This window comes from Rhea americana, unplaced genomic scaffold (genome assembly GCF_003343005.1).
Source record: "Rhea americana isolate MKP2758 unplaced genomic scaffold, rheAme1 scaffold_29, whole genome shotgun sequence".
Lineage (NCBI taxonomy): Eukaryota > Metazoa > Chordata > Aves > Rheiformes > Rheidae > Rhea > Rhea americana.
In genome coordinates this window covers 2369633-2386100 of record NW_028186412.1, presented here as the reverse complement: position 1 = coordinate 2386100, position 16468 = coordinate 2369633, and the positions used below count along the sequence as shown (strand labels likewise).

Here is a 16468-nt window from a genome sequence, read left to right as displayed (position 1 = left end):
CCTTTTTTACTTTTGCAAGTATTCTCTTTTTATGTAAAAGAAATACAAATTTTTAAAGGTTTTTATGCCCCGTCTGAAGCTTTCCAGCCTGTTGACAGCTTTTTTCTAAAATCATCACTAATTTGCAAAATAGCTGTCTTGAAGTGCTTCCAGCAGAGGAATCAAAAGTGTACATATAATGCTCCATGCTTCCTCAGAAAATGGCAAAAAATGTTTTGAAGTTTTCACAGTTAAATCACAAGTTTGCCGAGCAGAAAACTCTTCTTATGAGGTATCTGTTCAGCGTCTAGCATGGTACCCTGACCTTTACAGAGACCTTTGGATCCTATGACAGCATGCATAAAACTTTAATAGGAGAACTGGAGAACCACAAACAATTATCTTTGACAAAGATGACACCTTCTAGCTTGCCTTTTTTGTTGTTGTTTGGTTTTGTCTCCTTTTAACTTCTAAATCCTTACAGCAAAGATTTATATCATAAGATACAAAAAAATGCCTTCATTATAGTATGAAAAACTGCCAGTAAATGGGTTTCATTTTTTTTTTCTGATCACAGMAAATAAAGTCAGGAGTGCCTGACTGTTTCTAAGTATATTTTCTTTCCATCTTTTATTTTTCTGCATCTAAGTAATCAGCAGAAGGAAATTCCAAACACAATCCTTAAGCAGGTGCACCGACATCATAGTAGGACCTCTGGTTTGCACGCCTGTAAGGCGGTTTAGTACAGCAGCATTTTAGCCTACGTTTGTACAGTGCTTAGAATTTTATGATCTAGGGCTAGAGCAATAAATAATGCAGTCCATCTACATCATACTTAGTCCATCTACATTATACCTCATTGGAAAGCATCTCTATCTTGGCAATGCCATCGCAGTGGGGAACACACTAAACTGAGAAAACAAAACCAAGAAAAATAAACTCTCTTTCTCATTTTTAAAACTTACCCTAGAGAACAAAGTGGGCATTGTAACTATGTAAAAATCTCGGCAGCACTGTTCTATCCTGTATTTTCTAAAGCCTCAGCCTGAGGTTTTCATTTTTGCACTTTACTATGAACAGATATTTCAAGAAGTTTAATTTCCAGAATAATCATCTAATTCCACCAACAGGCAGATTATAACTGTTTAAAAACAGAAAAAAAAAACAAATTCAAAGTTTGCTGAATTCTTTTCTTGTTCAAAAATCACTACTCTGATTAACTGTATGTCTTCAATGATCTCAACAGGAACCTTCAGTTTCCTGAAGAAACATACACAGAACATATACAGAACATACACAGAATGAGGTTTTCAAATGCAGAGGAAGAACTGGATGTGAACTGCTTCTCATCAAGTGCAACAGCCCAATTTCCCTACACATGAATATTATTTGCCACTTTACTTAAAAGGCTTTGATGATTGTATTATATTAAATTTATAGCCAATTGTAAAGTATTTTTCCATGGCACTTAAATTTCACCCAGGGCTCTGACCCTGGAGAGTGGATCTGAAGGCTCAGCTATTGAATCTATGCACGACCCATTTAAGTTATACTAAAAACAGAACAGTAGGCATCTACCTGACTAGGCTTTTGCTCACTTAAGAAAATTAATGGTTTTCTTTCTTCTTTTACTGTACTTGTCTTCCTATAAGTTATCAAGTAAAATATTATATAGAATGATTAAATTATAAACTACAGAAGGACCAGAAAGTTCTAGAAGTAAAATGCAGTGACTCATCTGAGGCTAAAAAGGAATAAAATCAAAAGGAAGTTATATATACACATTAGGAAAGATTAACCAGTTTTGAAAATAAAACCACCACCTCTTCATTGCTTTTCCTTTTCCTACTAGTTACCTCATAATAATCTTTAACCTAAATTGGAAAGCTGTTTACCCGAAACACTGTTTAATAAGTAATTCAATATGAGTTCTGGTAAACATCTTTTAAGGTAGTACATCTGAACACTCACCTTCATACTCTTCCTCTCAGTATTATACATAAAGGAACAGAAACAAAAGCTTAGTCTGAACCAGAAGCTTGCACTTTTCTAGATTTAGGTAATAACAGCTATTCCACTGTATCATATGAATATTAATGATTTTGCTACTTTAAAATATTCATGTAACACAGAAATACCAGCAGACTATTTCTATGCTTATTTACTTCTAGGAAAGAGAGCTTTAGTAAACTGCTTCCCGGATTAATAAATTTCCCCTAATCTGAGTCATAAGATCCTTTCTCTCACCTCCATGAGTACTCTTAGGAGGGAGAAAAACAAAAGACAGATGTAGTAATTGCATGGATTTGAGCTAGCTAATCTTTCACAATATTTAAAAATCCCCCTACTGAGGTTCATCCTTACTGGATCAATTCATTTCTTCTTTATTTATGATTGCCTTCCAAAGAAGAAAAAGTAGTTTTGTTGTTTATATGGATTCTTTTCAAGAAACACTTGCAGGAGAATATACTTGAAACTTTGTTAACAAAGCTATATCTGAATACAAATGTAAATAAAAACATACTGTAGATTCAACAGTATGGAAACAAAGGGAATAGGAATAGTATCACAGAAGGCAAGCCTGACAAGTCTGATCTAGAATATTGTATATGAGTTTATCAGAAGCAATGAACTTGGGTTCTGTTCCTACCACTTTATATTGATTATTAGTATATAATCACTAGACCCTTGAAACACAGATTCTCTAAAAATCTAGACTTTATTAAAAATAAATATCAACCTATATTTTCATTAAAAGATCTCCATTTACAGTACTTTGTTAATAAAAAGGTAAGGGAGGGGGAAGGAAAGATACATCAGTGATCAAAGGCTATTTTGGGAAAAATTGTTAGAAAATCGTTTTTAAAGTAGTGCAGAAGTATCTGGCTGAACAAACCACAAAATACTGCTGAAGTCTGTGCTAGCATATTTCTGCCTTTGCAGAACATCAAATGATTCTTATGAAATACTTACTGACTATTTACTTATTGCACAAATATAAAAAATTAAAAAATACATCAAAAGAAATGAAAAATGTAATATTTAATATAAACAGACCCAATGCAACTTATTATTCCCATCAGACTTACCAAGCGCCGCCTCTCCTCTTCAACAGCAATCAGGAGCCGGGCAAACTCTTTCAGTGACTGAGCTAAAAAAACAAAACAAAACAAAAAAAGAATATCTAGATCAACATTATATTTTGAAAGATCAGATAAGTCCATGAAACAGACTGAAAATGTAGTGATAAGACACTATTTTTGCACAGAACTTCACTGAGGAGGTCAGTAGTCATTAACTATTTTACTGTAAAACCAAAAACGAAGCACAGAGCACTGAAGTGAATAGCAGGTGAAAAGCAAGTACACCAGAATCCAGAGAAGAACGCTAATCCTAAGAGTCATACATATAAAAAATAAGAGTKTAAAAGGGATATAGAAGATTCATCATCCTGAAATGTGCAGAGGTCATTCTCAAAACATAAGAGGAAATAATTCTATATTCAGTTGCAAAATTCACTCTAACACACAAGCAGCAGAAAGAAACTTCAAAGAAAAATCTTGATTTTCTCCTATTAAAGAGCAGCAACAAACATTCCAAAGAACTATGAAAACTGTTCAGCTAAGAACATGAATGTCAACATCTTGGAAGATATACATTATTTATGCTAACTATTTAGGTCTAGGGGCTCCTTGACTTTCTGTTTTGCAAGGACAAGCTCTCTAAGATGACAAGAAAATAGATGATCAATTTATAAAAACTTAGAATTCTGCACCTATTGTAAGAGAATTTTTGATCAAAACTACCTTAAAATACTAGTTAAAGGATTATACCAGAAGTCAGCAGAAACACAAAAAAAGTATTAACCTGTAGAACAAGGCAAAAAAGAGAAAACATTCCAAAAACTCTGGGAAATAGTCATTGTCTAGAAGTGTCCAAGCAGTGACACTAAGGAGACTACCAAGATGACCTATTTTACACCTGTATCACAGTACTGAGCTAGAAAACAGGTATTTCCATACTGTGTGTATGTTGCAGCAGTCATCTGTGACAGGATGCTGCACAGTCATATGTAATCTTTTTCTTGTTTTAAACAAGTGAGTAAATACACTCTTCCAAGTAACTCAACATGAGCAAAGTGATACTGGTCTCGAAAATACTTGCTGATAAGACAAGTAGCATGCCCTTCAGAAAAGAGAGCTTTGAGATAATCTTGCACTGTCAGCCAAGAGGATAAACAAGGCTTCATTCTGATGTAGGCTAGTGGTGCAAATTTTTCTAGGAAAATGCTATCTTTCCATCTACTTTACTTTCCCAAGGGCATAGGGGTTATTCAGAATTTAGCATCATAGCTCCACAGGCAAAAATGCAAGATAAGAAGCCTTTCTAGCTAACTAACATACACTACTGAGAGTAGACTAACAGAACTCCTGCCCTCTTACTTATTTTTCCATTTTCTTTAGTCACCAGATCTATCACTCTCCAATAATAAGGCTTCATCCACTTCTAACTTCCCTGAAAGATTTTTGGAAATAAGTATATTTTCTAGAGGACCTGTTACGTCCCATTAGTTTCTAAGAGGGAGCCATTATCTAACTTGCCTTAGTTATATTTTCAGTATCCACACACTGTTATTTAGCTTTAAGACTATAACCAAATAGTTTTATCCTTTATTCCATCCAGACTTTGCAGAGGTCACCACTGTAATCTTCTTGATCTCTTTTAACTTATACACTGGTAAAACATTTTGCTGTTTGTTCCACGTTCTTTTGCAAGATTTTACATAGTTTAGTATCTGTAACTGTAATGCTACACCTGCATGTCTTGACCTCCTTTTTTCTTGTCATTACTCATGAGCTCTTTGTTTATTCCAAATATACTTGGTGAGCTAGATATCCATCCAGCTGCCTGTGAAGTCTTTTCCTCCAAGTTTTTCATTTTGCTTAGAAAACAATTATCAGATAATTTTGGCACTTTTCAAGTAAAAGAAATTCTAAGCTTCCTTTACAAGCTTCTAAGCCCCTCAACTCAGATTTACTAGATGAGTCCTTTATTTTATCAGTGTTAATTCTTGACATCAGGAACTCAGTTTCATATCCATTGAATTGAATCAATCACCGTGTCAGCTCATAATGCCCCACCTATCAGATAAAGTATATAAAGTATAGAAATAAAGTATAATAAAGTATAGAAAATAAAGTATAGAAATGCTGATGAACTGAGTGGTGAAGTTACCAGGTGAGATATCTCTTGACTGCTACATTCAAAAATATCTAGATACCCATTATGAAACTGCAAAAACAAAATAAAGGATGAGCTTCAAGTCACATTGCCAGATTATTTATTATTTATTATTTTCATACAAGTATCTCCAATAAAATTAACAAGAGACTATCCTTGCCAGTAAAAAAAAAAAAAAAAAAAAAAAAAAAGGACAGTCAGCTTATTTTTTGCACTATGTGGCAGGGTGATTCTTTACCCATCATTAAAAAAAATATTTTCAAATAAAATAGGAAAAACATACTGTTTGAATTTTATTACCTATTCAGGGAATTAGGATGCACTTTAAAAAAACAGCTGAATTTCTAGTAAAGTCAGCAAGATAAATTGTTTCCAGATTATTTCACTGAAATAATCAGTCATTTTTAAACCACAAGATGATGTGTTATTGCAGTCTGTTAAAATTCCACCCCCCCCTTTTTTTTTAACTGACAAGTCACTTACCATGACAGAATTATTTCAAAGAGAAATTACCATACTAAGCACTAYATCTGTGTAATTAGGGCAGATCCAGAACACAGAAGTTAAAGTTTTTCCCACCACATCAAGCCTTATGGTAGTCTTTAAGTTTCTGGGCACATCATTACAATCATTTTTAATACAACAAATGCTCAGGACATAACATTATCATTGCAGAACTTGAAGAAAAGTAAGATTTTACACCACTGAGCAGCTCAGCACAAAAATAACTAGTCTCCAGCCCCTACATATAGGGAAGCTTCTAAATCAAATGTGTGTGTGTGCACGTGTGTGGGGGGAGTGTGGGGCAGCAAAAAAAAAAAAGAAAAAAAAAAAAAAAAAAAAAAAAAAAAAAAAAAAGTATGCTTTCTGGCCAGATTATATTCAATGTTCTTAAGAGCAAAAAGATAGTAAATTAAGAACAGCAGGAAGTAGAAACTAGGCAGAAGAATGACTGGAAACTGTGAGGATGAACTAAAAAAAGTAAGAGAAGCCTCTGCTGCTTCTTCCTAATTTCAAAGCAGCACTAGAGGCTCTTCAATTTCTAAGTTGAAACTTTTGCTTAGGATATAAATAAAACCAAGTCAACTAAAGAAACTACAGGAATACATTCTAGGAGTAYGTATAATAACATCTCCTCAACGTATAATACATTGAAATAAAAAAGGAATAATACATCCTGTACATAGCCTCAGCTAAGCCAGAAAAGCTGCCTCCATCTTCCCCCTTCCCTTTCCCCTCAATTTTTGAGGAATTACAAAGGCTGAAGCTTCACTASATGGACAGAATCTACATTTTTCAGCAGCACTGTCTAAAACACGTAATTTCCCTGATCCTTGAAGGACCTTCCTCGCAAAGGCGTCTCCGCATCAACACTAACTGCAGCTCRGCTCTTCGCTGCACGCCGCCATCCACGTCCACCTGGCGCCCGYGGCAGCGCCCCGAGCAGCCCGGGCCGCCACAGCACGTGCAGGGCGGAGGGGCCCGGGCGCATYGCGCGCTCCAGACGTCCTGAAGGCGGCATTTCCAGCACATCGAGAGCGCTCAGCAACGAGGACGTCTCCGGCGGCCTCCCTGCCTCTCCCGCCCTCGCGATGGCCCCGCATCACCTGCCCGGAGAAGTTCCACCATCGCCCGCCACCCCGCAATACCGGCGAGTGCTGCAGCACTTCCCAAGCTGCGGTACGTTACTCCCTCCTTCCCACACCTCCTCCGGTCAGTCCGGTTCCAGTAGAAGCGAGGATCTGCCCCCGGAGGACGTGGTCGGGCCGGGAGCGGCAGCAGCGGCGGGCAGGACGGCCCCTTCCCCCCTCTTTTTCCCCCCGTGCACCCGCTCCCCTCCTTCCCCCGCTGTGTCCCCACAGGCGCTGCCGCGGCGGGGGCGCGTGGGGCCGGGGGTGGCAGCCCCCGCCGCGAGCCGTGGGGCGGCACGAGCCCCCGGGCGAGCTCCCGCGCCGCGGTGGCCCGCCAGCTCACACTGCGGGGCTTTTCCATTTAAAAAAAATAATTCCACAAACTCCATGCACCTAAATACCAAAAGATTTAAAAATTGGAATCATCTGCATTAAGCATGGCCTGCTTTCGCCTGTCAGGAAGTCTGCAAATTCCACACAGAAGCCGCAACCTTTTCTTATTAATTCTGCAACATGCATTTTTTATCTGAATAGACACAGAGGAATTAAAGTGAACTTTGTAAATACAAAAAGGGTGAGGGAGGAAGAGTCAAATTATTTTATAAGAGGAAATGTCATGGGAATGTGCTGATAAGAAATGATTCCTGAAAACATATTGGTAATACAGAGTACAATATGTAACATAACATGCRAGAGCTGGGCCTGTTCAGCCTGGGGAAGAGAAGACTGAGGGGGGATCTGATCAATGTGTACAAGTCCCTGAAGGGAGGGTGTCAAGGGGACGGGGACAAACTCTTTTGAGTTGTCCCATGTGACAGGCCAAGAGGCAATGGGCAGAAATTGAAGCACAGGAAGTTCCGCCTGAGYGTGAGGGGGAATTTCTTCCCTGTGAGAGTGACGGAGCCCTGGCACAGGTTGCCCAGAGAGGTTGTGGAGTCTCCTTCTCTGGAGATCCTCAAGGTCCGCCTGGATGCAACCCTGTCTAACACGCTCTAGGTGCCCCTGCTGAGCAGGGAGGTTGGACTAGATGATCTCCAGAGGTCCCTTCCAACCTTACCCATTCTGTGATTCTGTGTGACTCTATGTATTTAATATAAAGGCTCTCTAATTATTTTCCATGAAGCAATTATTGGTGGGCCATTTTTAGTAAAACAAAGAAGTGTTACCTTAATCAGCTTTCTTAATATTTTATCCACTCACTTTAGTCACATTTAGTTGTGAGATGCTAGTTTACATAAGCCCAGCATTGCACTAAGAATCAAAAGTTATATTTAGTAGGTATGATGTTGCCTACATTCAGCGAGCAAAGGAAAGCACGTATTAAGCAAGAACTAGCTTTAATGTCTGTATAGCCAGTGCTGAATTCAAAGATGTAAAAMCAGGTTTGAAAGGTAATATTCAAAAGAGATAAAATGGAAAGTTACTGCGGAAGACCTGAACAAAAATAACTGTTTGCATTCACAAAAAAAGCTTAACTTATACTTACTTACACACAGCTTTAAAAAATGTACAGACAATTTTTAAATATGCTAAAGTGCACTAAACAGGTTTCTACAGTATTCAAAGCAGCTATCACCATGATCTTTAGATATGTGAATGCCAGCCTGGAATAAATATGTTATTTGTTCTTACGATATCTTACTATATGTTGTTATAGGAATACAGTTCATCAGGGAACCAAAAATGTGAGATCTGGCTAAGACTTTTCCTTGCATCTTCCAGGGCTATGTGAGAAAGTATCTCAGACACTTTGGCAGGAAGGTCAACCAGTGCATCTACGCTCCCCAGAACTGGTCAGATCTAGCACAGACAAGTAAAAACAAGCTCTGAATTCATGCCTGAGCATGAACTTCTATTAAAGGGAGTTTTTCCCAATAAGTAACATATTACCAAATTAGAATTCAAGATGAATTCAAGWAACATATTACCATGCCTGAGTATGAACTTCTATTCAAGGGACTTTTTCCCAGTAAGTAACATATTACCAAATTAGAATTCAAGATGAACCTAAGGCCCATTAAGGAAATTTCCTAAGGATTAACACTTGTTTTACTGGAGGTCAGTGATAGAGCAGATTAAATACAAGATCTGCAAGTGGGCAGGAAGGCTGAGAGAATAGGCTTTTCCAATTCTAAAATAAAAGCAAAGATATTGTAAATAGGACTGAATAGTTACTATTTCACAGAAGCATTTTCAGAGCTTTTAAGTACTAGCATTATTTGCAGCCACAAACTCTATTTCAAGCAGCTTTTCAAAAGCCACAGCATCAAGTAAAATTTCCATCCTTCTTTCTGTGGCTTTAAGATGAATTGAAAATACAGGGGAAAAAAAAGTGCGACAAGCAGAGCAACAGCCATTTTTCTTGATTGGACAGAAAACATCACAAATTTCTGATTACCGCTGGCAAGCCACCACAAATACCTGTAATAAAGAGACATTAACTTGCTTTCTCAATACTTTACACTACAAATCCCATATGGCTTTTACAGGAGATCAGTAATTCCTGATAAATGCATCTCTGAAGGTAGCTAAACTGGATGTTTCAAAATGTCATCATTGCAATAAGTTTTCAACACGCCAAAATGTAAGTCCAAAACTGAAATGTCTTGAAATAAGGCCCCAAAGCCCCTTTGTTTTTGAATATGTTGCCTACATATTGAACTATAATCCACGTCTTATCTAAAACATAAAGATTTCCTTTTGCACTGGCATAATCTGGACTGTTAARAGGATTGTTAATATTTCTTTTTCTTCCTTTTTTTTCTACTGAGTAAAGCCTATAAAGTTCTGAAAATGCAGAGGTATCTATAGCTTTAAAAGGAATTACAGACACAGTTCAGCCCAAAGTGAACAAGTTGTAGGATTGGTGAATCTGCAAACTCACTGGAATAAAGAACAATTTGTGCAATTCATAAATATTTCACATCCCAATCTGATCAGGCCTTTGAATAATGCTGTAATATAATTCAAAAAATAGTCATACAAGACAAGTGGTAAATATTCCTACTTTTTTTTTTTTTTTTTTTAAAGGATTTTCAGAAAAGGTGTATTAGGAGAATATATGCCTACAAGATCTTCCTTTTCTTTTTTTCTTTTTCTTTTTTTTTGGCAGCAGGTATTTATTTCATTACAATTTCTACTGTAGGTCATTTTCCCTCACTTTCTAAATGGTAAGATTTTTGGAGAAACAGAATCACATGGAATGGCTGAGGTTGGAAGAGACCTTTGAAGATCAACTCAGATAGTTCAGAGATAGTTCAACTCCCCTGCTCAAGCAAGGTCACCTAAAGCACATTGCCCAGCACCCTGTCCAGACAGCTTTTGAGTCCCCAGAGAGGTTGTGGAGTCTCCATCTCTGGAAAACCTGTTCCAGTGCTCTATCATTCTCACAGTAAAGTGGTTTTTCCTTATATTCAGATGGAGCTTCCTCTGTCCTCTGTTTCAGTTTGTGCCTGTTGCCTCTTGTCCTATCACTGGGAACCACTGAAAAGAGTCTGGACCCATCCTCTCCAGACTCTCCCTTCAGATACTCATACACATTGATAAGATCCCCGTGCCTCAATCTTCTCATCCCCCAGCTAAACAGGCCCAGCTCTCGCAGCCTCCCCTCATAAGAGAGATGCTCCAGTCCCTTCATCATCTTTGTACCCCTCTGCTGGACTCTCTCTAGTACCTCCATGTCTCTCATGCATTGGAGAGCCCAGAACTGGACACAGTACTTGAGATATGGCTTTACCAGGGCTGAGCAGAGAGGGAGGGTTACCTCCCTCTACCTGCTGGCAATGCTCTTCCTAATGCAGCCCAGGATACTGTTGGTTTTCTTGACCACTAGGGCACACTGCTGGCTCATGGTCAACACGTCATCCACCAGCATTCCCAGGTCCTTCTCTACAATTCTGCTCTCCAGCAGGTCAGCCTCCAACTTGTCCTAGTGCATGGAGTTACTCCTCCCTAGGTGCAGGACTCTGCACTTGCCTTTGTTGAACTTCAGGAGATTCTTTTCTGCCCATCTCTCCAGCCTGTCTAGGTCTCTCTGAATGGCAGCACAGCCTTCTGGTGTATCTGCCACTCCTCCCAGTTTTGTATCATCAGCAAACTTTAATATGGTACAGATCTCAAAGTTCTCCTAAAGTAATTTTTCCTGGAAAGTAGAGGATAAAACAGAAAACACTAGGGGAGGTGGGAGGATTCAAAATTGTTGTTTCCTTACCAATGTCATTGTTTCCTGGCTTTATTCTTAAGATATTAGAAGAAAGAGAGTAAATGCTCTCTTTCATTTAGACTTAAGGTAATATTGTTTGTGTATTCATCTAAATTCCAGTTTGTAAGCCAACAGCATGTCAGACAAGCAACTTTTAGCTCAGCAGCAGTGTCAAAAGATACATCATGTTACAATTTTAAAGTGTTACAGAAAATAGTAGCAAAGTAAAGGTTCATCTCTTCAAGAGTTTCAGTTTTGTTTAGGTTAAGAAAATAATACTGGATAAGGTTAGTTATTCTCCCATTTGGTTTCTCTTACTTCCCTAATCTGGGTATCAGATTTTATGGATATGTAATAAAGACTTCATGCATTCCTTTAGTCTGTGTTTACATTTATCATGGCCTCCATAAGAACAAAAACAGCAACTATGAGGACCTTCCTGTAATACAATGAAAATTTATTCTGGTAGTGAAAGATACCAGCTGAAGCAAAGATTCAAATGTACAGGTTTTAAAATGATATGGAAATATTCTCTCACCCACTCTCAGACTGACAGCAAATTCTGACAGCAGACAATGGTTTAAATTTACAGTCCCAATAACCACTAATTCCCTGCAAGAATTCCGTCACAGGGAACCACACAAAGATATATGCAACTATATGTGGACTGTGCTTTCTCTTAATGCAATCAAAACACACTTAGAGTAGGCAAAGTGAAGCAATTTCAGACTCAATAGAATAGCATTCTTACTATGTACACTGTAATTAGTGCTGCAAGTAAACTATGAGGTCTTAATCCAATGCTTTTAATGAATTAGTACTATGGTGTTTATTTTAATCTTAATGTTTAATCTTAATCTCCTGAATTTAAACTTTGCACTCTGATAACTAAAAATCCCCCAAACCCATCCCATTTCAAAGATGGTTTATCCTGAATTAATGCAGACATACTCATAGCAAAACTAAATAATAACTATAGCTATAATAGTGTAATATAGAGCGCATAACTTAAAGCAGTAATTTAGTTTACGGTGGCAATTTCTACCCTGAATTCTGAAGAAAGATATTTTTTGCCCCATTTTCCTCATCTATTGAAAATAAGTGTGCTAACCTAAAAGAACACACTGAACAAGTTCATTATACACCAGGATCAAAAAGAAAGTATGATAAGAGAGACAGACACAGACACAAAGATGAAGAATGCCTAATTTAAATCTTCTGGAAAAAAAAAAGCACAAATGAGAAAGCAAGAAAAAAAACAACACAGAATGAAGACTTTTGTGCCAGACATTATGCTTCAAGGGCTCTGCATTGTTCTCTAAGGAAGATTACATCTTCMACTAAAATACTGGCAAACAAAGAATTTGATTAGAGCATCACTACTAAAATCCACATAACCAAAAATAAACATACTAAAACATCAGGCTTATCCTCACTTCATTTGAGTTGCAGCTCTGTAAATCCTGTGTAAATGCAGTGGAATTTGGCCCTCTGCATCATAATTTGGAGTATATTGGCTCTCTGTGGTATTAGCACACAGAGATGGCTAGCTGCAGCAAAGTAATCGGTGCTCCACGAAGACAAAAGCAGAAAGCAAACTAGCACAAATTTAGTAACATTCTCTTTGCTTGATGCTCCATTGTTCTTTGGCTTTCAGTGCCCATGTTTTTTCAAGGAGTGCTCCACATGAACGGACATAAGCATTTCCTCTCTCCACTCTCCCGGGTTTTGTCACAATGTAAAGGCAACAAAAGAGCAAAAAAGGCCAGTGAGTTAGACCGTAAAAATGGAATCTTCTGCTTGGGGACCATAAACATGTGCCTCAAAGTCATGTGCCTGACTAACACCATATAAGGCAACTAATTAAGATCTATGCTTAATCAAAGCTTTGCAAGATATATTTGCAGGTACAGACGAATATGTACATGCCGTATTAGGCAACTGAAATTTTAATTCAAAAATATTTGCTTATTGCACAATTTAATGAGCAAATACAGCAAAGTATTTTATGATGATTTTACTTTTACTAAACATATGTAAATCATAAAACAAAGGGYCACTATTAGAAGTAAAAATCCTTTTTCCCATCAAAGAATTGTCAGGGATTTACTGAAATCTTTGTCAGCTAAGTAACTAAATCCAGTTAAAAAACAGTATCATACTTGAGAATTCTTTGCTATAAAAGGTAGTTATTGTATCACAAATATGTAGACAACCAAATGTAAGCCTTAGGCAGGAGTTAAAGAAATGTCTCAAGCCAAGATATTCGTGCTTTCAACCCCACTCCTTTTCAACAACAGTCTACAAAATGCTGCATATATTTACGTATGAGTTAAGTAAACTCACAGGAAAGAAAAGTCAGGTTATCTAGAAGTTCTAGATCCACTGTCACATTGTCAAACACAATGCTCAGAGATAACCTTAAGTTATGCAGTGTTATGCAATTTAAACCAATCCAACTACTTCACTTAATATCAGTAAATTGACATGCCCTATTCATGCTGAACCTCACAAACAAAACCCACGTAGAAAATTCTAGACGAATCAAGCAAAGGCAAAATGTTTCTTAGAGCTCCTAATGATTTTTTTCAAAGTGGCTGTCTATCCTACACTAGGTTAGTCAAAAAAAAAATTATTCAAGTACTACCACACTTATAATAAATTAATAAATGCTTCATTCAAAAACCAGCTAATACATCTACCCTGTCCTCTCCTTGTATTCTGGCTATACAAGTAGTAAATACTTTGAAAATAAATAATCAATTTGGAGATTTATCTATTTACTATTTTGCAAATTCTTATTATAAAATACATTTTGAAGTTAATCCTAAAGAATCAGTAACTGAGCCTTATATTTGACAGACTTGACTATGAGCATCAGATAGCGCTCTACAACTTTTTGTTTTTCACTGCATGTACCCAGCCTTCACCCTAAAATAGCAACTCCCTATGGCAGAACTTACAAAGCAAAATACTATCTGTGGCCCACACAGTTTACAGTCTGAGAGGGATGGGCGGACAAGAAAACAATCCAAGAACTATTAATAATGTACTAACTCACCCCAACCAAAGAAGTACGTCTGAACCTAAAATGCTAGTAGAGTTTTGGTATAAAAAGCCCAATACAGACCTCTACTAGTCTACAGAATCTCTCCCAAAATGTGGCATCTTGATGTGAGAGCAGAAAGATTTTAAATTATCTCAGCAGTTAAGTTAGCAATGATAGGCTCCTCTCTCCATTAAGCAATATAGGGAGTCCAAGAAGATGAGTCTTCCACCTCCACTAATCTGAAAGATGTAACTGTAAGTCAGAGAGGCATATCTTACTTCAAAAACATGGATAATTTTCTACTACAATTTGTAGAAAAATCAGTGGAGAAACATAAGAGTATGATATTGGTTCTGAGAAATCCACTGTTAATTATTTGACTTCGCCAGATACTTTTCCTTTATCAGCTACTGTCCACAACAGACAAGTGCTGCAGACCACAGTCAGGCATTCTCAAGTAACATACAGAGACTACGTATTTCCACTGTGGGTTAATCTAGTTAATCACCACTTGTCAACCACTGCCACAGTAGCTTCTTATTGGGAAGGGGAGAAGCCACCTGCTTGTTTTTCTTTTAAATCTCTATGCATAATTCTACTTTAATCTCACTGCCATAAAATATCAGCAGTTTTGACAAGATCCACAGGCATTACACATTTAAGGGCAGAATTTTCAGCACTTAAAAGTGACCCAGCTGTTCTGGGAATATCAATATAGGCTTAAACACCTTTTTTACTGAGGGCAGAGCTTAAGCTACTACCCTTCCAGCCCGTTTTGGCACCTTTTGAAACTAGTGGCCTAATTTTGTATACTGTAAAAGGCTATCACATCTGAAGCAGTCTTTACTTAATTAACTATTAACCTTTGGCTTGAACAGATCAGACTTCTCCAGAGCTGACTGACACCAAGGCCTGTCACAGAAAGAACAGCTTTGAAAACCACAGGACTAGATATTCAGGACTAGATAAGACCAAAGACAGATTCTAGTTAAGTCAGAGACTTCTCCAACCCTCTACTGTTTTCCTTTGCCTCTCCCTCCTCTGCAAAATCTCACTGGAAAGGACTGTGATATAAACTGACTAGAAACACAAATCATTAATTTTAATTAAGAAAACAATTGCTACTTCTTTCTCAATTTTTTTTGAGCAAATAAATAATAAGACATTATGAAGCAGCAGCATTGGACAACATGTAACATATCAAATGAAAAAAGTAATATTCAACCCTAGCATTCCACAAACATTGGAATTAGAAGTAATTACAACTATATTTGGAGCTTGCCAGATCACTGATTCTTTAGAGGTGCATCTATACTTCAAATAAGGAGAAGAAGCCAGTGTTTCTATCTTTCCAGCTGTATAAACCTTACTTGTGGGTGGCTCTATGTGGGTGCTGAAATAAGAGGAAGTAAAAAGAAAAGTTACATGTTGCAGATTGCAGCTGAGAATCATTAATACTTTTTTTTTCCGTTTTGTAAATTCATTGCATTTATTACTTGAATGGTGAAGCACTTTAATTATGGACAACATCAACAAATACCTCAACAAACGGTACGCCTGCCAACTGCTTTGTTGAATTTGGGCCTACAAACTGATTACCAACATCCTGTGTTTAAAAAGCTGACCTTTGACTTTTGAAAGGGTTCTGATTTTAGAAAGTACAAATTGCTGATCTGATTTGTTCAAGCCTGAAGATAAATATCTAAGTTGATCAAACCACCACCTGGTTTGAAAATGAGTGCCTATTGCTGAAGAGTTGTACTAACTTGACAACTCTAAAGCGTTATGTCTTATTAAYAGAACAAATACATTATGAGCAGCAAGAGCAGCACTTCCATACCAATTATTTTCAAACCAGCTCCGTAAGGAAATTCCCCAGGCCTCAGGCTATACCTGTCTCCCTACAGGCATTCACATTCATTGTGTGATACTTCCACTGGGAYCTCTAGCTCTAGTTCCTGGAGCTGGACAATAAGTAGGCTGAGGAGGAGGGAGGAGAAAGAATGTTAAAGGCACGAAATGAGGATGATAAGGTAGAAAGCATCTACAAGAGTCCAAATAATTAACACATTAATGACAGACAAAAAAAGATGCTTCATCTTTATCAGTGGCATGGTGTATTTGCCTATTCAGTTGTTCAGATCAAATGTTGACTCATTTAATCTACTTAGCAGAATGCACCAAGACAGCTAAAGCTATCACTGTCAATCACCTGCATCAACCTCTTTCTGTAAATAACAGAAGCTCCAAGGCAAATGGCAGCCTGAGACACCGCAGTTTGCAGTGCTGTTTATCAGAACRGACTGGCACTAATTTTAGCCTCCTTTAACACACCAGCATGTGAAATGCAGCAGCTCCTCTGTTTCA

At 37.6% G+C, this 16468-nt stretch overlaps 1 protein-coding gene across 2 annotated transcripts in view; it reads right to left on the bottom strand.

The window, feature by feature from the left end:
• Positions 1 to 16468, bottom strand: part of ARHGAP42 (Rho GTPase activating protein 42) — a 125071-nt gene that overhangs the window by 100571 nt on the left and 8032 nt on the right. Inside the window, exon 2 of one of the 2 annotated variants that reach the window (XM_085309012.1) lies at positions 3069 to 3163. In XM_085309012.1, coding sequence (XP_085165138.1) covers positions 3069 to 3163 — 95 coding nt within the window. The remainder of the gene's footprint in view (positions 1 to 3068; positions 3164 to 16468) is intronic. The other variant, XM_085309013.1, reaches the window with a different exon arrangement.